Source organism: Gadus morhua, chromosome 18 (genome assembly GCF_902167405.1).
Source record: "Gadus morhua chromosome 18, gadMor3.0, whole genome shotgun sequence".
In the NCBI taxonomy this organism is placed as follows: domain Eukaryota; kingdom Metazoa; phylum Chordata; class Actinopteri; order Gadiformes; family Gadidae; genus Gadus; species Gadus morhua.
The window spans coordinates 24,216,370-24,241,247 of NC_044065.1; the positions used below are offsets into that span (position 1 = coordinate 24,216,370).

General features: G+C 46.7%; 1 protein-coding gene across 1 annotated transcript in view; it reads right to left on the bottom strand.

The window, feature by feature from the left end:
- Positions 1–7,752: 7,752 nt before the first annotated feature.
- The window catches only part of slc4a1b (solute carrier family 4 member 1b (Diego blood group)), a 32,955-nt gene continuing 15,829 nt past the window's right edge, over positions 7,753–24,878 (bottom strand). Inside the window, exons 13-18 of the mRNA XM_030340980.1 lie at positions 24,709–24,798; positions 15,808–15,974; positions 10,869–11,110; positions 10,318–10,487; positions 8,888–9,061; positions 7,753–8,375 (exon numbers count right to left, since the gene is read on the bottom strand). Of these exons, the coding sequence (XP_030196840.1) occupies positions 8,295–8,375; positions 8,888–9,061; positions 10,318–10,487; positions 10,869–11,110; positions 15,808–15,974; positions 24,709–24,798 (924 nt within the window). The 3' untranslated portion in view covers positions 7,753–8,294. The remainder of the gene's footprint in view (positions 8,376–8,887; positions 9,062–10,317; positions 10,488–10,868; positions 11,111–15,807; positions 15,975–24,708; positions 24,799–24,878) is intronic.

Here is a 24,878-nt window from a genome sequence, read left to right on the forward strand (position 1 = left end):
TTGTTATACTAAAGTAGGCCTACTGTGTAAGATAAACACTCATTTCAACTGGCAGGGAAGATTGAGTACAAATACATGATATGCTGAGCTACTGTAATTAGCAAATGTTTTTATGGTGTACAGTAATATACAAATGATGCGTTTGAAAAAACAAGGGCAGAACTCTAAGCTAGTCAACGTATCACAGGGATATGTTTGCACAAAGTTTGCTCGCGCTAGGACCATGGGTCCTTCCCCCTCTGTTCGTCTTTGTGATTATGGCATGAAATTGTCTAGCTGTTGTTTATTGTTAGCTACATAAACTTTTTTAGCAAACCAGCCTGAAAACTAACATCACAACTTTACATTGTATTGCATGCACAACAAGACCATGCAATGTAATCAAGTGTGTAAGAGCATTTAAAATCGACAATAAAATGACCTTCGTGGTACAAATACAAAAAAATTAAATCTCTTCACGGGCGCAGCCATTTAGTTGTGAGCGTCATCACTGCACTCGGTCTACTCTCAGATTTTCGAAAGATGAAGAAAAAAGGGGGCGTGCCTTCGAGAAATGCCTTAAAGGGAAACTTCATCCATCTCCATTAAGCTTTGTATCGTTAGAACCCCACTCATATTTTTGAATGGTCGTGCATCATTCACTTATTTTCTGGAGGGACTGGAGAGATCCGTATCGATCTCCAACACTTCCTGTTTAAGATGACGCAATATGACGATTTTTGCGTTGAAGTAAATAGGAAGTGTGATGCTGCGTATTATTATCCATCCGTCTCGGAGGTCCGAGGACGTTGCCTAGCGACACGCACAAACACGCCCCTTTTCCTCGGACGGCGAACTCGCCATCTCGGTTGAACTCGGTGGTGACCGAGCAAAATTCCGAGACAGAATTCAAGATGGCTGCGCCCAGTGTGACTTGAAGTAAGAAGTGTTTTTATTGTGCTTGGACCACTTTGGTGGTTTAAACGGCAATTTCAATCACTCGTATTACTGCAATACCTTACTGCTTCCGTATCTCTGCCTATGGCCTATAGCCTACTTATTTTCGAGCGCCTGGTCCTCTGCCAATGCTACCGCGGCAACAGCTTTCCGGGTGGGGTCCATGTTTTCCTCCAACGACCGAGCGAAATACTAAAACGCTTGAAGCGTGGGCGTGGCGTCAGATCCGAGACTACAAGCACCCACTGACGCTAAAGACCTATTAGAGCAGTGCCAGTGGGTGGGACTTCACCAGCAGAAACTAACATCCACAGCGTCTGAAGCTAAGCTAATAGAGGCTGTTGATAAAACTGAAGTACAATGGCGGAAGGTACTGGATCTGACATAGAAGACGGCTCTCTTCATTCCCAGGACATTTAATTCGAAGTCTTCCAGCTTGAAATGGAAGCTGAAAACCTAGCCCGTAGCCACTGTTTGCAACGCTCCAAATCTCTTGTTGGTAGGCCATGAAAACTTACTGCTTGTTCTTTCCTTGTCCTGATTGAACATCCCGGCACCATGCAAAAGTTCACCATTTCGAAAGAAATACAAACGAGGACTAATTCACTGAGTTCACCAACTAATACTCTTCACTAGAAATGTTGTGTGAAATGATTTTCAAGCAGTCTTTCGGTATTGGTAGATGGAACAGCGAGGTGTCCGATAGGCGGAGATCTAGATCAGCGGGAGTGGCAAGCAAAGCTGTGCATCGTGGTGCATGGTGGGAGTTGCTGTCTTCAATCCACAAGCGCCAAAAAGTCACTGTCTACCTTTTCTCGGTCAAGACGGCACCAAATTAGAATTTAATTTTATTATTCGATTACATATAGGACCCAATTTCAATACATATTCATGGCTCCACCGGTGAAATGCTCCTTTAAGAAAGCTGGGAGATATTCGACTTTCAACTTGGAAGTCTGGCGTTCGAGGATTCACGAACACACCATTAGAGTGGTGAGGTCACGCCCTTTCCGGTAGAGCCCATGGGACCATGACCTATGAGATCGAAAAATATGAATGGGTTTCAATGGAGAGAAAGTAATTATTTTCATGTCCCAGTCTTTATATGCCCTGGATGTCAAGAGTTTGACTGTTTATTGTGCAATTGTTCAGTTAAAGGCTGTAGAGAAAACACAATGAGAAAGACTACACGTTTCGTATGTGACGTCACGCTCCCTGCGACTGGCCTGGACAAGACCGACAATCTCCCCTTCGTCATAACTGAAACTCTCCACATGCCCCAACTTATAATGGTTTTCACCTCTTTCGATGCTTTTATCCTCCCCTTGGAAAAAAGCGGTGAAGTGGAGCAGAGATCGCCATGCCTGTACCGGAGTTCCAAGTGCGGGTGGTGACGTACATCATTCGCGTCGAGAGCAGTGAAGAGCTGTAGTTCACAAAGCGGCCTCACACAAAACCTAACATAATCAAGCTTTTTTGCGAATTTGTTTAATTTTCTTTGCATGAAAAATTATCATTTAAAATCAACAAACAACATATGTGTAATCCGGGGCATATAAAGACTGGGACCAGAAAATAATTACCATCTCTCCAATGAAACCCATTCATATTTTTCGATCTCATAGGTCCCATGGGCTCTACCGGAAGGGGCGTTACTTCGGTAGGTGTCTGTAGGTTAATATATTAATAACATACATGATGATGAACACAATTCTGTATGCAAAATCTGTTTCCTTGGTAAGGTATCCCCTTCCCTCCCTGAGAACATTGTTCATGTCCCTGATGTGCATTTTCCCCTTTTATAAAGTGTATGATTAAGTCCTGTGTGTCCTATAGTTAACTATGTTATGGTGACTTCCTATTGAACTACCTTTGGTTTATTGTATATGCGTGTTTCAATGCAATGGTTTGGATCTCAGTGTCCTTTGGCCTAGAATAATGGAAGATTATCTGTCCCCTAAGTCTATCTACCACTTCATTCCCTTCTAAACCTCCGTGAGAAGGTATCTCTCTATCATCTGTTGCATATTCTCGAAGAAAGTTGTCCAATCCCGGGTTGCTTTAACTCACTTCATTTATTATAAAGTCGTCGGCATGTTTCGGCATGGTAAGTGAAGCTATACGGAGGGAATTCTAGGAATTGGTAGAACACGTGTGAGAGATAATAACTCTGGCTACTATGGGCCACGGGCAGAGGCCCGTGACCCTTCGCGGGTGTCGCTGAAAATCTCTGGGGCGTTCACTCGACGTCCTCCGTACAGGACGTCAAGTGGGTGTGGCCTATGCAGTGGGCGTGGCCTAGTGGGCGTGGCCGGGGTGACGTTATGGCTTCGGCTTCTTCACTTAATTAAAGGTGAAGAGGGAGCAGCCTTCAATAACGTCATGCTCCCCTTGTGGCTATGTGAGGGTAACGCAGCTTATATGTTTGGTCCTACTTCCTAGTGGACAAGTGAGGGAAGCTTAGATTCTTAAAATACGTAACAATCCCTCCTTGGTCATCTTAGATGACCATACAATAATATTTTAAATCATAAACACCATTTACCACACCGAAAATATAGTCAAATTAGGATCAATCATCAACACCATCAACCGGAGTGGAAACAACTCTTGAAGAGAGAAAAACCACTACGCGTCCCCATAACACTGAAACGGTATTCACATTGTGGGTCTCATTAGAAATACAGGTCATTATTTAACAATACAACAATGAACATGAATCTTGTTATCATACAATCACATGGCCAAACAGCACACAAACAAAACTATCAATAGAAATCCTGAGCTAATACTTTTGGTCATGTGCTACAAGGTCATACAATTTTCATCATGTGCAAAAGTAAAGTAAAAATTGGTAGTCATAATACAATTTTAAAAAATTCAAGATTATTGATAGCCTAGCATGGATTCGGGTGGTTCAGGTGATCTTCGTGCATTAGTTCGCTGTTGCATGTGGGTGGTTTTGGGCGTTGTTATTATCGTAGCCATTGTTTCTTCTGTCGCCGTCGGGCCTGTAATTCATGAACCCAAGACTCGTCCCTCCTTGTCAAGGGCTCAACTCAGAGAGGTTACTCCTACATCATGGGAATCTCCAAACAGGTTCTCCGTTGTCGTCGTGTCAGCAACAGGTGGCCTGTAAACAACCGTCTCAAAGATCAACAGTACCATTATCAATGCAGCGATTCAGAAACAACGGGTTGCACTCGCAACCAAGCAACACTACACAATAACAAACATAGTCTGGTATGGTTGTTTTAAAATGTGTTATTCAAGTAAATCCGGGATATTGATTATCTTAAATACAGTCGATTCTACTAGAATAGTATAGGTGTGACTATTCTAGATATTACAGCTGGATAGGGTCGGGCCCCTCAGGTAATGTAAGCCTGAATGGCACTTGGCACTTCTGTAGCGCCCACTGCTGTGGTGATCAGCAGATGCAGTAGCCCTCGTGCGCAGGGAATACAACGGCAGCCGGTGACAATTAACACGGTCTCTGCATTTATTCCCGCGACGGGCACTTACTGGATTCTGCCTTTCCACCTCCCAAACATATTCTCCATCCATCCTGTGAAAGGGTCATTAATGCCGGAGTTCTCTGCCAATTCTAACCTGAGGGATTGTAATCATACCAGCGCCCTGGCCACCAACCCATCCGGAGCGATTCAAATCCTGCTGTTATTTGATCTCCTCATGTGACTGTTAGTCCTTGCTCGGCGGTGGTAGTTTGTAGGCTCCGGGTGTGTCTGCATCTGGTTCTGGAACTTTTGTTTCTATTGCAGAAATACAAACTCATGTACAGCAGTTAGTTGTTCAAAAACATATTTCCATGAATTCTAATTTTAATTGTTTTACAGTATCTACTTTGATTTAATTTCACACTACATCCCTTCTTGCGCATTGCTTCAGCCATGCGCATTGAATGACAACCAAAGCTAACAACATCGTAGTGCAACCAAGTTGCTATAACCAAAAAGATGTAAAAGGGAAATAACAATGTTAAAATTTGCATGTTCAATATCACTTCTGTGTTAACCGTATCTCATAATAACAGTTACCTTCATCATACTACCCGATTGTCCTACACTAACTATGTATATTGGATGACCTAATCTTCATTTATTCTACCTATTGCTCACATTTGATGTTGTCCACACTTTGATTCACTCCTATGTCAAACGTGAAATGAACCGGGCCGAGAGGAATCAATCCAATTTGAACTCCCTGGCAAACGACGGCCAAGCCTCCAGTTTAATATGCAACTAAGCTAGATTAACGTTAAAAACCTGACCTTTCCTCCCCCCACCGTAAGAGTTTGGAAGTATGGGCCGGTAATAAATATACCTTATGGTGGCCCGGCTGAACTTGAAGCTTATCACCATATAACACTTAAGTTATCGTTGGGGAGGGGGGAGGGGGGAAGGAAGAGCGAGAGAGCGAGAGAGAGAGAGAGAGAGAGAGAGGGAGAGAGGTTGTAACACTTTAGCTGGGCCCCCCCCGCCCAGCGGAGGTTGGTAACAAAAGAAACCGACGGCATGAAGACGCGTCGTCTCTTTAAACCGTACACCACGTGGTTACACTCAAGACTCGCGGAAGAAGCAAACTTTTCGCCATTTGACCCAGATTATTGGTCAAACGCCTTCATGGATCTCAATAAGAATATTGAGATTGAGGCAAATTTGCTTCCACGGCGGGTTAGCGCACTCACACCAGTTGGGTTAAAACTGCGCAAGTGTACCTCTACGGCTGCGTTGTATACTAATCAAAATTGCACATTAGACTTAATTATCTAGTTTTTTGTTGGTCAACATCAAATCGATACATTAAAACTAGGCAGAACAAAGGGTCATCCAAACCTACAACAATTATGCACATCTGGGTATTAAATATATGGTGATATTCTATAAACAAAACAAAAACTGAACCTAAAAGAAAAATTCAGAAGTTATCGGATGAAACAAATGTTATTGTAATTGAACTACAGCAGTTGAGCTAACTCCCGCCTTGTGCACCGGTTAAAACCATGTGCATAATTTATTAATTAAACATATTATTTTAGCAGTTGAACCCTGTGTCTATTTGAACCATCCTGGTTCTCTAATATCATTGTGCATGACACAACCCATGTCTATTGCACTCCTGTTTTGATACACAAAACGCATGAAAACAGACAGAAGGGCCCAGCAACCTTGAAAAACATAATGTCTGAGTGTTAGGCATTCGTTACTGCATATACTGCTATTTCCTGAAGAGAGAGAGAGAGAATATTAAGATCAATGCACACAAACACAGGTTGCAAAGGCTAAATTTACATCCTGGTTCCAACACATGGCTAGGTGTGAGGGTTTGAGGGGGCAAGGGGCAATTTAACTAACAGTATAGAGGCGAGTTGCCTTCTCTAAGCAATATGAATAAGGAAGGGTAGGGGAAGAGAACGTTTGCAGGGACAAAGGGTGGGGAGGGGGGGATCTGAAGATCGTACTTGGGACAAAGGGTGGGGGGGTCTGACTACCGGACCTGGAAGACTGGGACAAAGGGTGGGGGGGGGGGTTACACGTGTGTAGGGGGCCTGGAGGGTCTTTTACCTTTAATAATTCATCGTCTTTAATAACAAAATATCAACAGACTTGAATGTAAAATGAAACATGCAGTCTAGGGTGGCATTTAGCGGATTGGCAGATAAGATAGTATGCACTCCGAACGTCCGCTATGGTGCTACTGCTTAGGAACACAGATCGTGCCGGCCTCAGCGGAGAAGTGAAAGATAACTCTCGTTAATATACTATTTTGGCCCGATCTATACAGAGACCGATAGTGGAGGGCTTCACCTCTCAACCAGTACCAAGAATGATCGTTAACGACGAGTACTAAAAACAACTCAAGTGTGAAGAAAGGGGGAGGTTGGGCCTTCAGTGTTCCTTGCAACCGTTGATCTACACGTGTTGTTATGCTAGGCCTCTGGAGCAGTACAATCGGACGGTGGCTAAAACAAATTTACACCTAATTGTTCTTATAACCAATCCTATTTCAGATTAAATCTTTAAGACAATGAGTTCTACTTACCTCAGACGTGTGTGGCCTGTTGAAGTTGTTTTAGCGTCGCGCCCGCCGGGATTCTCGGGGGACTTCTTCCAAACGTCGGTGGTCACCATCTGTTGCATATTCTCGAAGAAAGTTGTCCAATCCCGGGTTGCTTTAACTCACTTCATCTATTATAAAGTCGTCGGCATGTTTCGGCATGGTAAGTGAAGCTATACGGAGGGAATTCTAGGAATTGGTAGAACACGTGTGAGAGATAATAACTCTGGCTACTATGGGCCACGGGCAGAGGCCCGTGACCCTTCGCGGGTGTCGCTGAAAATCTCTGGGGCGTTCACTCGACGTCCTCCGTACAGGACGTCAAGTGGGTGTGGCCTATGCAGTGGGCGTGGCCTAGTGGGCGTGGCCGGGGTGACGTTATGGCTTCGGCTTCTTCACTTAATTAAAGGTGAAGAGGGAGCAGCCTTCAATAACGTCATGCTCCCCTTGTGGCTATGTGAGGGTAACGCAGCTTATATGTTTGGTCCTACTTCCTAGTGGACAAGTGAGGGAAGCTTAGATTCTTAAAATACGTAACAATTAAAGGTGAAGAGGGAGCAGCCTTCAATAACGTCATGCTCCCCTTGTGGCTATGTGAGGGTAACGCAGCTTATATGTTTGGTCCTACTTCCTAGTGGACAAGTGAGGGAAGCTTAGATTCTTAAAATACGTAACACATCCATTCATCCATCCAGAGCATAAATCTAAATACAGGTACGTTGAAACAATGCATTCTTTGTTTGTGTAGGAGGTAGTTTTATTACCACAGGTTGAGAACATAATAAAACAAGCGTTTTTAACCCTCACAATGTTTCAGTTTGAAATATTACAGATGTAATGCTGAGTTGTATGTGCCAAACATGTATGGAATACATTCGGTGTTAAACTGCGATTTTCAACAACAACAATATCAACAACAACAATAGCATTTCTGTACATTTGGGAGATGGTAACACATCATTAAGGGGTAAATTTGAACCTTTCACATTTTATCTATTCTATCTATTGTAATTCAAATGAAAGAAACAAGCTGCTGTTTTAAAGAGAATCGCATTGCTACCAAATTATAAAGATCTCCAAATGTTTGTCTGGCAAAAAAATATATAAAGATAAATACATATAAATGTAATTGTATGGGTTATATTTGACAATGTCTAATTTTAGTTAATACGTTTTTAGAACTAAAGAAGTGATTTTAAATTAAGCATAGAAATTAACATCTATGATCAGAAATACTAATAGGACATATAGACCTTTTTAGGTTGCCGATCTTCTTCTGTCTACAAGGGCATCTGAGATTCGTAGTATACATCTTGTCCGGGTTGCTCGTCGAATGTTACCTTAGCATCATCTCCATCCAGCTAGAGACAAACATGACAATCAGGGTCAGCGGGGGATCACTGGTGTGGTGGTGATATGGTCACTCTATGCTAAAGGTATGCATGTGGTATGTTAGGGCAGTATATATATGTATATATATATATATATATATATATATATATATATATATATATATATATATATATATATATATATATATATATATATATATATATATATACAAATATAATTTATTAGTTGTATTTAAAAAAATAAGACATTGCTATATATTCAATTAACAAACTGCATATTAAAAAGGAGAACCATCACACTATTTACTAATACAAGAAAGAATAGCTTCAGAGACATAACACAAAAATGCATTGTGCAACAATGACCATAAAACCCTCCAAACATCAGTAGTTGGACTATTTATATTTGGCAAAGCGGACCATTGAAGAACACCAGTCCAATGTCAACAGTGGTGAGTGTATGGGTGTCCTATGATAATAACATGCTAATGTAAAGCTCCTGGTGGGCATCATGGACTCACACATCTCATCTCCAGGGGGGTGAACAGTCGTCCGGTCATGAACATGCGCAGAGGGATGGTGAGGATGAGGACGAACGGGAGCGCAAGCGAGGCAGGGCTGGATTTGACGATCCACAGAATGCCGAGGCACACGACCTGGATGGTCGTGTACACGTGCATTCTGGCTGTGCTAACCTGTTTACGACACAGACACACACAAATACAGACACAGACACACGCACACACACACACACACACACACAAAGACACAGACACACACACACAAAGACACAGACACACAGACACAGACACACAGACAGGAAGACACAGAGACACAGACGGAATCAAACACGGACACACACACACAGACACACAGTCAAACAGACACACAGACACAGACACACACACACACAGAAACACAGACATAGACACACAGTCAAACAGACACACACACAGACACAGACACACAGACACAGAAACAAACACGGATACACACAGACACACACACACAGACACAGACACGCAGACACACAGACACACACACACACAGACACAGACACACAGACACACACACACAGACACACACACACAGACACACAGTCAAACAGACACACACACGCAGACACAGGCACACAGACACAGAAACAAACACGGACACACACACAGACACAGACACACACACACAGAAACACAGACATAGACACACAGTCAAACAGACAAAGACACAGACACACAGACACAGAAACAAACACGGACACACACAGACACACACACACAGACACACAGACACAGACACACACACACACACACAGACACAGACACACACAAACACAGACACAGACACACACACACAGTCAAACAGACACACACACGCAGACACAGACACACAGACACAGAAACAAACACGGACACACACACAGACACAGACACACAGACACAGACACACAGTCAAACAGACACACACACACGGACACATAGTCAAACAGACACACACACACACGGACACAAAAACACACACACACACACACCTCTTGCTATCATCTTAAATGGCAAACTACATCTTGCGTCCCTCCATACTTTATCAATATAAAACATTTGTAGCTTCTCAATGATATGGGCTGACTCTTGTCTCGTACACATCTTGTAGCTCTTGCCATGGCCTTACTCTCATTAAACATTTACTCGAGGCTGTCTCTACAGGGTCTGAATGAAACCTGCAGTATTTGTAACATGATATTATTGTTAGAATAATATAGAAGTGATAAACAAATTGTGACTTCTATGTTATTATAACTATTACATCATATTACATTTTAATCAGTAATAATAGCATTTCAAAATGCAAAATCGATATAACCAATAAAAAGCAATGCAGAACTTAATGATCTTAAGAAAGAAGAAGCAGTGAAAAGGTCTGCGACGTTAGATCCTCTGCTGGCTCTGGGCCTGACCTGGGTGGCGTAGGGATCGTCAGGGTGGTACTTCTGGGGGATGAACAGCAGCAGGATGCGGTCCCACAGCTGGATGCCGTTCAGCGAGGTGATGCCCATGTAGAGGAAGATTCCGAACAGAGCGGACATGGGGATCATCTTCAGTATGGGCTCCATCAGGATGGACAGGCCTGGGGGGGGGGATGAGCAAACTAGTTCAGGAACGAGTGAATCATCAATGAATGAGTGAACAGGCAAGTTAAAGAGTGACTGGGGGTTGAAGAGACAGGGACAAATCAGACTTTTTCATGGATTTGGTTAGCATTAAAGTCTAAACTATTGCAAAAACTTTCATCTTCTGAATGTTCTTTCCACAGAGGGGTACTTCCTCTTTGGTATAACCCCCCAAGGGGACCACCTACCGACCAGCAGCCCCACCAGGACCCCCGCTGACCCCCCCAGCGGACCACCTACCGACCAGCAGCCCCACCAGGACCCCGGACCCCCCCAGCAGACCACCTACCGACCAGCAGCCCCACCAGGACCCCGGACCCCCTCAGCGGACCACCTACCGACCAGCAGCGCCACCAGGACCCCGCTGACCCGCTGCTCCAGGACCCTCTGGATCTGCGGCTTTGGGCCCTTGCTCATGACGGTGAGGGCGTTGGCGTGGGTGACGGAGCGCACGGTGGCAGCGCTGAGCCACGGCATGCCGAAGATGGCGCTCAGCCCACCCATGGACACCAGCAGCAGCAGGTCGAAGTGGAAGCCTGAGCCCTTCACCATCTTCCTCTCAGGCTTACTCACGATAAGGCTGCCAGCAGGGGAGGAGGAAGGGGAGGAGGGGAGAGTAGGAGGGAGGGGAGGAGGAGGAGGAAGGAGAGGAGGAGGAGGAGGAAGGAGAGGAGGAGGAAGGAGAGGAGGAGGGAGGGAAGGAGGAGGGGAGAGGAGGAGGGAGGGGAGGAGGAGGAGGAAGGAGAGGAGGAGGTAGAGGAGGAAGGAGAGGAGGAGGGAGGGGAGGAGGAGGGGGAGGAGGGGAGAGGAGGAGGGAGGGGAGGAGGAGGGGGAGGAGTGGGAGAGGAGGAGGGAGGGGAGGAGGAGGAGGAGGAAGGAGAGGAGGAGGGACGGGAGGAGGTAAAGGAGGATGAGGGGGAGGAGAGAGAGGAGGGGAGAGGAGGAGAGAGGAGAGTAGGAGGGAGGAGGAGGGAGAGGAGGGGAGAGGAGGAGGGGGAGGAGAGTAGGAGGGAAGAGGAGGGAGGGAGGAGGAAGGATATGGAGGATGGAGGAGAGAGGAGGAGTGGAAGGGGAGAGGAGAGAGGAGGGGGAGGAGGAGGAAGGAGAGGAGGAGGGAGAGGGAAGAGGAAGATGAGGAGGGAGGAGAGATGAGGAGGGAGGAGGAGGAGGGAAGGTGAGGTTGAGTGAGGGTATTGAGGAAAGAGAGGAGAGGACGTGGAGGAAGGAGGGAGGGAGGAGGAAAAGATTGAAAGCAGAGATGTTTGGTAAAATGACGAGGTAATGATGAGGCGTTACAGTAACGATATTACATTTTTGAGTAACAAAGTAATGTAACGCATTACATTTAAAATATCGGTAACCACTACTTTACTAAACTATAGTAACGCGCTTTAACGCGTTACCCAAGCCGTGTTTGCCTGCGTGTAAAGTTCTGATCTGTTGTGGTGCGTGCATGCGTGCTGCCTGTGTGTCTGCAGTATGAAAGTAATTGTACAAAAGTCTTTAGCACCTGTAACTGCAGATTTTGTATGCGTACACTAAAGTCACAAATGTGTAACAGTACATTTGAAGTCGTAAATATTTTTTCTACCATTGTGAACACTAAATAGGGTCTACGAGTTCACAAGTCTGTGTTACAGGTGCACACATCCTATCCAGTGCATCACAACTTCAAAGAGTCATGCACTTGACACTTTTGCTACAATCATTGCAGAGCAGTTGGTTCAAAATACATTCACACACCCGCGTTTCATAATCTGAGAACATGCACAAAAGTTTTCCATTTGTAAACCCAAATGTGAACTAATGCATCAGAAGTTGCACATCTGCGAAATATTTCCTCACAAATGAAATTATACAGATCGCTATGTTCTATGAGCATTTTAATGAGCGAGCACAAGTCCATCGATACAACTGCTCGAATCTGCTGCTACGAGTCTCAGCTGTTGTTTTTCTTGCAGATACTTTTGCAACACGTCTATGTGGTACAAGTGTAGCAAAAGTGATTTGTATCCTTATGAAGCAGAGCGTCCGTGGGCGGGACAAAATTGCAGCATCAACTAATGAAAGTCTCCGGCAGGGGGTGCATTTTTCAAACTACACTGGGAAAATCCAAGCAAACTCTTACTTTCTGGAGTCTTGAAAGTAGACAAGAGGGCATCCTACACGACGGAGTTGTATCTTACATTATGACAAATTAAATTACTTAGTTCAACTAAATTCCCCCCAAATTATTGCATTAACATGCCACAAGTATCCTTCAATATATTTTAATGGTCTGCTTGGATGGGGACAGACAGGGATGTTGTTCTTTCATATGGTATTATATGCTATTTTGTATAGATTTATACAATAAACACAAGTGATGATAGGGCAATGATGTTTGTCCATGATGTATCTACAGTAAATTAAGAAACGGGAAAGTAAAGTAATAAGTAGTGAAGTTACTTTTCAAATGCAGTAACTAGTAAAGTAATCTCATTACAATTTACAGAAGTAACTAGTAATAAGTAACTAATTACTTTATTGGAGTAACTACCCCAACACTACCCCAAGTTAATAGAAATTATGATAAATTGAATATCACAGAGCAGGATTGTGAACGTTTACAATATCTCATGTCAATTTACAATCAGCAAAATGTTTCAGCGTCGGTCGACTAACTCTTAGGATATTGATCCTGTGCGCCTCCTCTTTCCAACGGAATTTGTTGAAGATATGAAACCATTCAATTGAACACACACACACATACATTTTTAAATAAATATTTGGATTCGTAAATTCATGTTTCGCGCAGTGTGCCTCTCTGGAATTGAGCGGGTCTGCAGGATCGCACTCTGCACAACCCAGTCAGTAAAAAAGTCACGATCACGCACGACACCGTAATCAATGCTTTCCAAGCATTGGCGGTGATGGCAACTTTCTCTGCTAAGGACAGGATCGCACGGAGGGAGGCTTCTGCTTCGCTGTACATTTTCTCCAGTCGCACAATCATAGTTTGGCGACATGGCACTGTGTAATCCGCCTCGAGAAATGCGATCAGATCGCGGAGGACTAACACGTCACGTCTCTGGCAAAGGCCGCCGTATTTAAAATAGCATGCATATGCATCAGTTATATTCTCAATTAAATTTACAGAGCAATCCCTGCAAAGTATTTAGGTTAACTATATAAGAGACTAGGTTTAGTGTGTTTCTGAAGGGGGGGGAGTGGGGGCGCGTGCCATCACGATGGTGGCCCTCCATCGTGATGCCAGTCAGACATCACGATGGACGATGACATCGTCCATCGGCACAACCCTAGTAGGCAGTGTATTTTTAGGGCTGCAACTAACGATTATTTTAATAATCGATTAATCGGTCGATTATTTTTTTTCGATTAATCGGATAAAAAAATAAAGATTTTAATTGCCGCACCTTTATTCAAAAACTGACCATTACTTAAAATTCACAGTGCTGACTGAAGTGTAAAAACACCAGGTTATTACTCCAAAGTTCCGGAACTATTAAAAGTAATATTAAATGATAAAAAAACATAACTGGGATAACACAAAAAGAACATACAATGTATGATATACATTTATATATATAGCCTAGGCCCTAAAGTATATAAGGGATGTACATGGTTAACCGATAAGCTCTTCAAACGCTAAATACTAACGGTTAAAAATAAATTAAATCATCTTAATTTCTCTCAGATGACAGGAGATCGTTAATTTTTATTGATATTGATACCATTTTCGAGACTCCTTACCGAACCAAGTCGTTATTGAAACCACTATTGATACTTTTCTATTATTTTGTTAAAATAGAACTTGTATTATTGCTTTAATTGCTGATAAGATGATCATAACACAAGATAGGCCGTTAAACAGGTCATAATTCCATCTTTACTACTTATTTTAATATTGCTGGGAAAAGCAATATTAAAATATTTTTATTTTGCTTTTCGCAAAATCTCAACACATTAATCATATTACTGAGCCGACCTGAACACATCACATTTGACACTGTTAGCTGCTTTTTTTTTAAGCTAACTAGCTCTATATCCTGCCGATTTTAACGTGGATTTAAAAACTGGATTACTATTTTTAACTGACGGGACTTTCTACACCGTCCGGTTGTGTGATTACTACCGCTGCTTTGAATGACTGTTGATGCACACAGTGCCGACTCCGAGCCCGTCGGCACACCGTCTGCAGCAGCAGCTGACAGAGTTTTTGGATGGACTAGACGGATACTGAGTTGAAGGAGTTTTTTTAAGCCAAATACAGTGAAGGTACAACACTTTTATATAGTCCAGTGATAAGATATGACCAAAATACAAGCTGTGGTCGCTCACACTAAAGCTCGCTGTGGGCGTGCATGAACCATGAATCAACCTGTCGGCGGCTAGCTGTAAACAGTGCTGCGCCTACGAGTGACATATTAATCGCGCGACTCAACGAATCTATGACCAAATTCAACGCTTTTAGTAATCGATTTTTAGCGATTTTATAGATTCGTTGTTGCAGCCCTAATTACCTCTAACCCCCGTACTAAGCATGGACCTATTAAAGAAAGGACAGCAGACTATAACAAGGCCGCCCATTCATTCCTATGAAAACTGCTCAATGGCGCAGGGCAACATCAAGGTGAGATTTGCTTCCGCGTCATGGGCGCCTAGCCACGCCATAGTGCATGACGAAATATTCTCGTTAACTAGCATTGTAGCATCATAAGCGAGAGGTCTAAGCGAGCACAGTCACATTGTTTACAGACCATGGAAGTATAAGTTCATAACCCCCTAGATGATTCTATATTTGTGATCTTTAAATTACACTCCTGCCATCTGGACAACAATTATTATTTAACAATTATTATGCCGGGCCGAAACAACATTTCTTTCACTGCGACTACTTTCAGCTGCCCACCCCTCCTTCTCCTGGAAAAAATACGTCAAGAAAATAAAACGCTTGAGCTGGCGTTTTGAAAAGAGAAAACTTACAATTTTTGGAAGATGGTATAATGATGTTTATGAGCCTTTGATTAATATCCAGAATTTTTTTGCCGAGACACATTCCTGTTCCTCACTTGTATTGGAGTGAACGACGATATCAACTTCTGGGACTCCATGAATCGAGGGGCCCGCTTAAACAGCTGCAATACCAGGCTTGGCCGCTGAGCACTGGTGGATTGCGGAAGTATGTACTGCTCCTGGTACTAAAACGCCGGATCCACCCCCCCTCTGGGTTCCGGGACCTCCCACCTTACAAATTAAGCACTGGTGATGACTCACGTGGTGATCTGCGACTCGAGGAAGATGAGGATGAAGACGAGGATGGCAGGAACGCAACAGGCGAACATGACCCACACGGGGAAGGCCTTGTGCTCCCCAAAGGGGTTGATGAGCCAGCCGCGCTGGGCTGGGTTGGACACCGTAAGGCCCTTTGGAACCACCAGTTTCTATCCAACACAAACAGGCTAGTATTCACATACACAAACTCCTGTCATTGATTACGTGTGTATTTGTTTGTGTTTTTGTGTGTTTGTGTGTGAGTTGGTTTAGACCCAGTTTACACGTTCATGGTTATTTTGAAAAACTGAGACATTTCCCTTTGTTTATGCCCTTCTTTTACACGCAAACTGAGAATTTGCCACTGAAAACCTTCTAAAAACTTTGGCCAGAGTGGAGTTTTTAGAAAACTATGGTTTCATGTTTGCATGTAAACTGAGAAAAACTGAGTTTTAGGCAGCCGACGTCACAGTGTGCACCTGCGCCAAAAGTAAACTATGTTTCCATTTTCATTTAGGATTCTGATTGGCTTAACGTGGGCTTGAGCTTCTCGTTACACTGCCACCTACAGCTTTGGAATTTCCTGACGCCATTTTTACACAAGTTAGTGTAAACGAAAACTTTCGTGTGCACAATGTTATTTTTGAAAAAGTAGCAGGTGAAATGGCCGATTGTGAAAATAGCCGGCCCAGTGTAAACGTAACGTGATATTTTGGACAACAAAAGTTGCAGAACAATATATAAAAAATCATGACATGAACCACCTCATGTTTGTCATTGAAGCCACCATGTTTATAGCAGGGGCAGGGTCAGGTTCTGAGCAGACATTATCGACGCTATCAGGCCAGGAATAAGACCTTAAGTTAAAAACATGATTTTAATTTAACTTAAATCGATGAATCCATTTCTAAAAGCATTAATGCCTTTTTAATAAACAGTGTAACACTTTTTTGTTAAAAGTTTAAATTACGTGATGTCACAGTCAGGGGGCCGCCAGTGTTGCCAGATTGGGCGGGAAATCTGGCTCAATATGGCAGCACTAGCGGAGGCATGACTTGCTGATTCTAAGCAGTTTTCTTTCAGAGTGCAGCAAAAAGCACTGCTGCACTAGAACTTCAGATATGCATAAGAATATGTAGTTTGTTTGGATGCTACCGCATTACTTGATCAATTAAAGAGCTAAGCTACTCCAAAGGTATTTGATTCAGAAAACAACTATTTGTTTATCTTTTTCGAACACTTACATTTGTCACATCGACCTTTGAGATGGCTGCTTTACGGATTGGGTAACCCGTCAACGAGAGCTCTTTAACGCTTGCATTTTTATTGGTCACACTTGTTGATAACGTTACTAGCTGCATTTCCATCTAAAAGGTGATGCGAATCTTTAGAAAGTTCTCAAAAAAGTAATTCGAATTAGGTGCGTTTCCATCAAGTGGTTTGAACGGGTAACTACCCTAGTTCTGCCTGGAGGTGGCGCTGTAGGCAAAAAAAGAATGCCAATAAGTGTCTGTAATAAATGGTAGAAGTAGAAAAGATGTATCGTTGTTTGAGAGCTTTCCACTTACTCCTCAACACATTCCAGGGCTTGTATCCTTTTAGTAACATCATCTCTCTCTTAGGTCCTGATAAATAGTGGAATTACGTTCCACTATTGTCGTTGTTGTTTTCCATCTAAAATAGCTGTTAGGTTCTTTTCTTGGATGAGAGCAAGGAATAGTTTAATCTCTTTTTCGGTCCACACGTATCTAGTATTTACATTGGCCATCTGTTCGATGTACGTAATTAAAGGATATGTTTGAAGGATATACAAACGGTTAAAAATAGATACGTCGTTTCTTGAACACGTAACGTTGTTTGAGAGCACAATAGGGAGCAGTGATGTTGATAGGTTTTCAATGTAGTGAGTCCCCGGGACCCACAGGTGGCGAGTTGGGTGGGTCCCTGAGAAATTCAATGGGTCCCGACTCCCCAGTTTAAAAAATGTGTTTCTTTTTTATTATTATTCTATTTCTTAAATTAAATTAATAGTGTTAAACTCCTTGATGGTGGTATGATATGGTTAGAGCTGGAGTACTCAACCGTTCATGTTTAACACTAGAAACGCCGGGCCATTTTTACTTACTCCTAGCGCCGCAAGAGGGGTCAAATGACCCCTAAGTCATTTTAATGAGAGGCTGTGCATTTGCACATAATGATCACTAGGTGGCGCCAATGAGCTATTACCGCGCGAGCGCCACATTTGTGTGTGTGTGTGTGTGTGTGTGTCACAAGCCTAGTCCTCACGATTTTGTCATAAATGTACATATATTCAATCAGAAGGATTGCAAAAAAATCCTGTTTGATTTGCTCATTCGACACGAATGAGCACAGCATCGAGCAGTGGAAACGTGGGTTTATTTACTATGAAGTTCGTATTTTTAATTGTTGAAATGAAATCAGCGGTGACGAGCTAGTTGTTTTGGTAGCGGCTAAATTAGTATGTCGCGATACCTTGTACAGGGGATCACATCTGCGCCGAGTACATGCGCAGAGGGTTGAAACAGCGCTTGTCCGATCTGCTCACAAGAAGGTTTCTTTGGCCAGTTACTGTGATTAAACACGAGTTGTTTAATGTTCACAATGTATCGTTTTTCATGGGGAAAATGAGATGCGTCCCCGGGACGCATGGATAGTGAGTTTAGTGCGTCCTTTCAGATTTTAATGCGTCAGGGACGCAGGACGCGTACCTAGCAACATCACTGAGGGAGATGACGTTACACGTTGATGTCGACAGGGTTGCTATGGCCGGTCAATATGCGGAAATTGGAAAGACTGTCAGTCCTGTGGGTTCAAAGTTCGCTACGTCACAGCTGTTTCGAAAAGTGTGTTTCCATCTCCCATTTGGTGAATTTACTCTCTTTCGCTTTTCTCAAAAACCACCTCAAGCGTGCGGATAAACTTTTTTGCGAATTAGAGGATTTTTATGCGAATTTTGGTGTTTCCATCACCGTTTACTGATTCGATACTTCAAAGTTCGCATAAAATCAGGGGGATGGAAACACACCTACTGTTGTGTTGACCAATAAAGTACTAAAATCCCGTTGCCGGGGCGGACTGGACAGGAGAGGGCAGAGAGGCAGGGGGGAAATTAAAAAACAAAACGGGCAGAGCGCGGGGCACCAAGAAGAGTGGCCGATGGGAATACGATTTTCAGAAAGGCATCACGGCCAGATTAGTGATGGATCCAATGATTCTTTTCCTGATTCAGTTCGCGTCGGTCAGTTCGCCAAGAAGAGTCGTTCAGAATCGTTCGTTCGTTCAGTCGAGTTTCCGGTAGCGGTGAATCGAATCATGGAATGCACGGTTCTCAGTTGAGTCAGTCAGAGTCAGCTCCTCCCTCGTTTTAATTCTCAATCGATCCTGGAAGTCGGTCATCAATCAATATAACAACTTGAACCAAATGCAGCGGGATGGGGGGGGTATAGTTGATTATTGGATGTTTAACATATCAGCAAGATAATAGATTTGATTTAGCAATGATGGTGGGGGTCCCGGGTGGAGAACGAACCAGGAAAGAATGAGACTAATTTCCGAGACATTCAAATATTTGATTAATCCGGCATGACACAGAAAGTACAAAGACAGCATGCATTTATCATTTCACTGATATTGAATCATATTATCACTAAGCCTCTTCCCTCTTCACCACTCATAGTCAGTGAACGAACAGCGAGTCAGCGACTAGTGGGTCTGGGAGGAGTCGAGTCTGAGAACGAACGAAACGAACGAGATCGACGAATCAGATAAAGATTCGTTCATTCGAATTGATTCGGTCGTGAACGAACCATCACTAGGCCAGATAGCGGGTCCCAGCCTCGGCACAATATAGAGCACAATCAACCAACTTCAGTCCATAGTCATCGATAGAAAAATAATTGATGTACTTGCTGAACTTGCTCCCTCCTTTAGATTTTGTACCTTGTGGGGGGACGTGCGACGTCTGGCCTGCAGGGGGAGTATGGGCAGGTTGGGAGAGCACCGGATTGGCTGGGGGGATTGGACCTGAGTGCGGGCAGGTGTCGGCACTCAGGCCAATCAGGGAGTGTTTGTACTTATGTGCCTGCTTTTGTCTTGTAGTGAGTGGGGAATCCAGGAAGGATTGGCAGCAGAAAGGAGCCGATCGCCAACGGAGATCGCGTTGAGCAGAATATAATTTACATTTTGTCCAATTGTCTTTGGTTGCACGTTTTTGAAAGACAATAAAAGAACTTCCTGGTGGAAGAAGCCAAGCCTGTGTCCAGCGCTCGTTGAACTCGTTACAGTGGCGCCCAACGTGGGGCGAGCGCACAGAAATGGACCAGTCCCCATTGGGAAACGTGCTCGGGCACCTAGCCCAGATGGCGGAGAGACAAGGCCAGCTCCACCAGGCGCAGAACGAGGCGCTCACGGACCTGGCACAATCCTTGGCCGCCGATCGGGCCATGCTCCGGGAGCTCCTCGCCTCCGGCGGACACGGCGAAGGACCCCGGGGGGCGGGACCCGCTACACACATACACGTCCCGAAGATGGGGGAGGCAGACGACGCGGAAGCCTTCATCGAGACCTTCCAGGGGGTGGCCGAGGTCTCAGGGTGGCCCCGCCCGGAGTGGGCGCACCGTCTCCTGCCGCTTCTTACAGGAAAGGTGCAGCTTACGGCCCACAGTCTGCCGGCTGGGGCCCAGCGAGACTACGACGCCATCACCAGGGCCATCCGAGACCGGCTGGGCCTCTACCCGGAGGAACATCGCCGGCGTTTTCGGGCTCTGGCCTTCCGTGAGGGCGACCGACCCTTCGCCTTCGCCCAGCAGCTGATGGACCAGGCAAGGAGGTGGCTGGTCCCAGACCGGAACACGGCAGAGGACTTGGTGGAGCAAGTGGCCCTGGAGAGGTTCGTGGACTGGCTGCCGTCTAGGACCTCCGCCTGGGTCCGATACCACTGACCCGAGAGTCTCTCCGCCGCGGTCGTCCTGGCGGAGAGCCACCTGCAGCCACCACCAGCGGGCCAGCGACACCGACACCGAGCCCACGTACCGGTGCGGCTGCCCCACGGCGGGACAGACCAACCCCGGCGCCGAGGGCGAGATGGGGGGGCGTTCCAGAGCGGGCACATGAGTCGCCTCCCAGCCCCACTCCACAGACGGGCGCTCAGGCGGCAGGGGAGGGGTGCTGGCGGTGCGGGCGGCCTGGCCACTTCCGGCGGGAGTGCCCTATGATGGAGGTGGGTCAGGTCATCCGCGTCACCGGTGCCCCGTCTCCTCCCCACGGTCCCGGCGAGGCGTACCGTATCCCGGTGAGGATACAGCGGGGTACGCACCAGGCGCTGTTGGACTCGGGCTGCATGCAGACCATGATCCACCAGCGCCTGGTGCGGTCCGAGGCATTGATAGAGGCATCGAGCGTTTCGGTGAGATGTATACACGGGGATGTTCACACGTATCCCTTGGTCCCTATCGAAATTCATTATGGGGGGAAAACGCATAGAGTCAAGGCGGCGGTTAGTCCGAGCCTCACGCACCCCCTGATTCTAGGGTTAGATTGGGCTGGGTTTCCAGGGGCGGTTAGCGAGACTACGGGGGTGCGGACACGACAGATAGGGACATGTAGGTCATGCGCCGTGTTCTGCGCCGATGCAAGGGCGTCCGACGCTGATCAGGAATCGGGGGAGGAGGCGGGAGGTTCTCAACCCGAGGTCCGAGCGCCGAGCTTCCCACCGGTGGACGATTTCCCCCTCGAGCAGTCTCGTGATGCTACTTTACGCTCAGCCTTCGACCAAGTGATTGCTATTGATGGTTCGAGGGTACAGCCAGACGCAGTGCTGACTTACCCACACTTTGTGGTCGTTAGGGATAGGCTTTATCGGGTGGGTCGTGACACCGAGAGTGAGGAGATTTTTACCCAGTTGCTGGTACCCAGGAGCCGCCGGGAAATGATTTTCCAGGCGGCGCATTACAACCCAATGGCGGGCCATTTGGGGTACGAGAAGACACTAAACCGGATAATGACTCGATTCTATTGGCCGGGGATTCGGGCGGAAGTGCGTAGGTGGTGCGCCTCCTGCCCCGAGTGCCAGCTGGTGAATCCCCCCGCCATTCCCAGGGCTCCCTTGCGGCCCCTTCCTCTGGGGGAGGCCCCATTCGACCGCGTGGGCATGGACATTATCGGGCCATTAGAACGTTCCTCACAAGGGTATCGATTTGTGTTGGTCCTGATCGACTACGCACCCGATACCCGGAAGCAATTCCATTGCGCAACATCTCTGCGAAGAGTGTTGCGCAGGCGTTGTTTCATGTCATATCGCGGGTGGGAATCCCGAAAGAGATTCTCACTGACCAGGGCACCAATTTCATGTCACGCACGATGAAGGAACTTTACGGGTTGTTGAAGGTCAAGGCCATCCACACGAGCGTCTATCACCCAGCCACTGACAGCTTGTGCGAGAGGTTTAACCGGACGTCAAAGTCCATGATCCGGAAGTTTGTACTGGAGGATGCTCGAAATTGGCATCAATGGCTAGACCCTCTGTTGTTTGCGGTGCGGGAAGTTCCTCAGGCTTCCACGGGGTTTTCCCCATTCAAGTTGCTCTATGGGCGCAGGCCCAGGGGCGTCCTGGACCTCATTAAAGAAACCTGGGAGGAGGGGTCCAGCGACAGTAAAAACGAAATCCAGTACGTCATGGACTTGCGTGCAAAGCTCCACTCACTCGGGGTAATGTCACGTGAGCATTTGCACCAAGCCCAGGAGAATCAGAAACGCCTGTACGACAGAGGGACTAGATTACGCGATCTTACACCGGGGATAAGGTCCTCGTTCTGTTGCCCACCTCTAGCACCAAATTACTCGCGAAGTGGCAAGGGCCCTTTGTGGTCACACGGCGGGTTGGGGACGTAGATTACGAGGTGGCGCGCACGGACAGGGGCGAAAGCAAGCAGGTCTACAACATCAACCTCCTAAAGAGGTGGAACGATGCGGTCCCTGTCGCGTTTGCGTCGACGTTACCGGAGAAGGAGGAGTTTGGGCCGGACGTCCCTAGCCTAGGCCCCACCCCCCCGGTCGGTCAGGGCGAGGGTCTCTTAGAGAGTCAGGCACGGGACGTTGCCGGTCTGCAACTCCGGTTCGCCCCTGCCCGGTTGCACCCCTCTAATTACTCACAACATCGAGACGCAGCCAGGTTTAACGGTGTGGACACGCCCCTACAGGCTCCCCGTCCCCAAACAAGATGTGGTGCGGCGCGAATTGGCAACCATGTTGGAGTTGGGCGTGGTCGAGGAGTCTCACAGTGACTGGTGCAGTCCCGTCGTGCTGGTGGGGAAGCCGGACGGGTCTGTCCGGTTCTGTGTAGACTACCGTAGGGTGAATGCGGTGTCAAAGTTCGATGCCTACCCAATGCCTCGGATCGACGAGCTAGTGGACCGGCTTGGCATGGCCAAATATTATACGACCCTGGACTGCACGAAGGGCTACTGGCAGATTCCGTTGTCTCCAGCAGCCCGGGAAAAAACAGCCTTCTCCACTCCGCTCGGTCTCTACCAGTTTAAGGTGCTTCCGTTCGGGTTGTTCGGGGCCCCGGCCACGTTTCAGCGGCTGATGGACCGGGTGTTACGGCCCCACGCCGCGTATGCTGCTGCCTACATTGATGACATTGTTATCTATAGCGGAACGTGGGAGCAGCATGTGCGGCAGGTGGCGGCCGTCCTTCAGTCGCTGAGACGGGCGGGATTCACGGCCAACCCGAAGAAGTGCGTGATCGGGCGGAGGGAGATTCAATATCTGGGGTTCCACCTGGGGCGGGGGAAGGTCCGGCCGCAGGTCGGTAAGACTGCGGCGGTCGCGGCCTCCCCTCGGCCCAGGACCAAAAAGGAGGTGAGGCGGTTCCTGGGACTGGCGGGCTACTATCGGCAGTTCGTGCCGAACTTCTCCGACCTGGCCAGCCCCTTGACCGACCTCACCCGTAAGAGAGCCCCAGATACAGTCCAGTGGTCGGAGCCATGTCAGGTGTCGTTTGAGGCTATTAAAACAGCCCTCTGTGGAAAGTCGGTCCTGTGTGCTCCTAACTTTGATCTCCCTTTTTCCCTGCAGACGGACGCGTCGGATAGGGGTTAGGCGCGGTCCTGACCCAGCAGGTGGAGGGGGTCGACCGCCCGGTGCTGTACCTGAGCCGGAAATTATCAGACCGGGAGGGTCGGTACAGCACGGTGCAAAAGGAGTGCCTCGCCATCCGGTGGGCGGTCGGCGCCCTCCGCTACTACCTGCTGGGGCGCGCGTTCACCCTCTACTCCGACCACGCCCCCCTCCAGTGGCTCCACCGCATGAAGGACGTCAACACGAGGATCACCCGGTGGTACCTCGCGTTGCACCCCTTTAATTTTCAGGTCGTGCACAGGCCTGGGGCGCAGATGGCCGTGGCGGACTTCCTCTCCCGCTCTGGGGGGGGGGAGTGAGTTGGCGGCCGGATGTGACCCCGGCCTGTGTCGGGCGGTGGGGGTGTGTGGGGGGACGTGCAACGTCTGGCCTGCAGGGGGAGTATGGGCAGGTTGGGAGAGCACCGGATTGGCTGGGGGGATTGGACCTGAGTGCGGGCAGGTGTCGGCACTCAGGCCAATCAGGGAGTGTTTGTACTTATGTGCCTGCTTTTGTCTTGTAGTGAGTGGGGAATCCAGGAAGGATTGGCAGCAGAAAGGAGCCGATCGCCAACGGAGATCGCGTTGAGCAGAATATAATTTACATTTTGTCCAATTGTCTTTGGTTGCACGTTTTTGAAAGACAATAAAAGAACTTCCTGGTGGAAGAAGCCAAGCCTGTGTCCAGCGCTCGTTGAACTCGTTACATACCTAATGTCTGATTGATTCTTGGATGAGACAAAAAATGCAAAATGAACGAACCAACCTGTGTGTAAACATCTTCAATGCTAATATCTGCTACCACCATGAGGAAGATGGCGATAGGGACGCCAAAGTCCCCAAGCAGCCGCCTGACCTGGTGAACACAACAGGTTTACATTGTTTCTCCTTTCCATACTGTTCCTATTTATTTATTTATTGATACCATTGATTCTG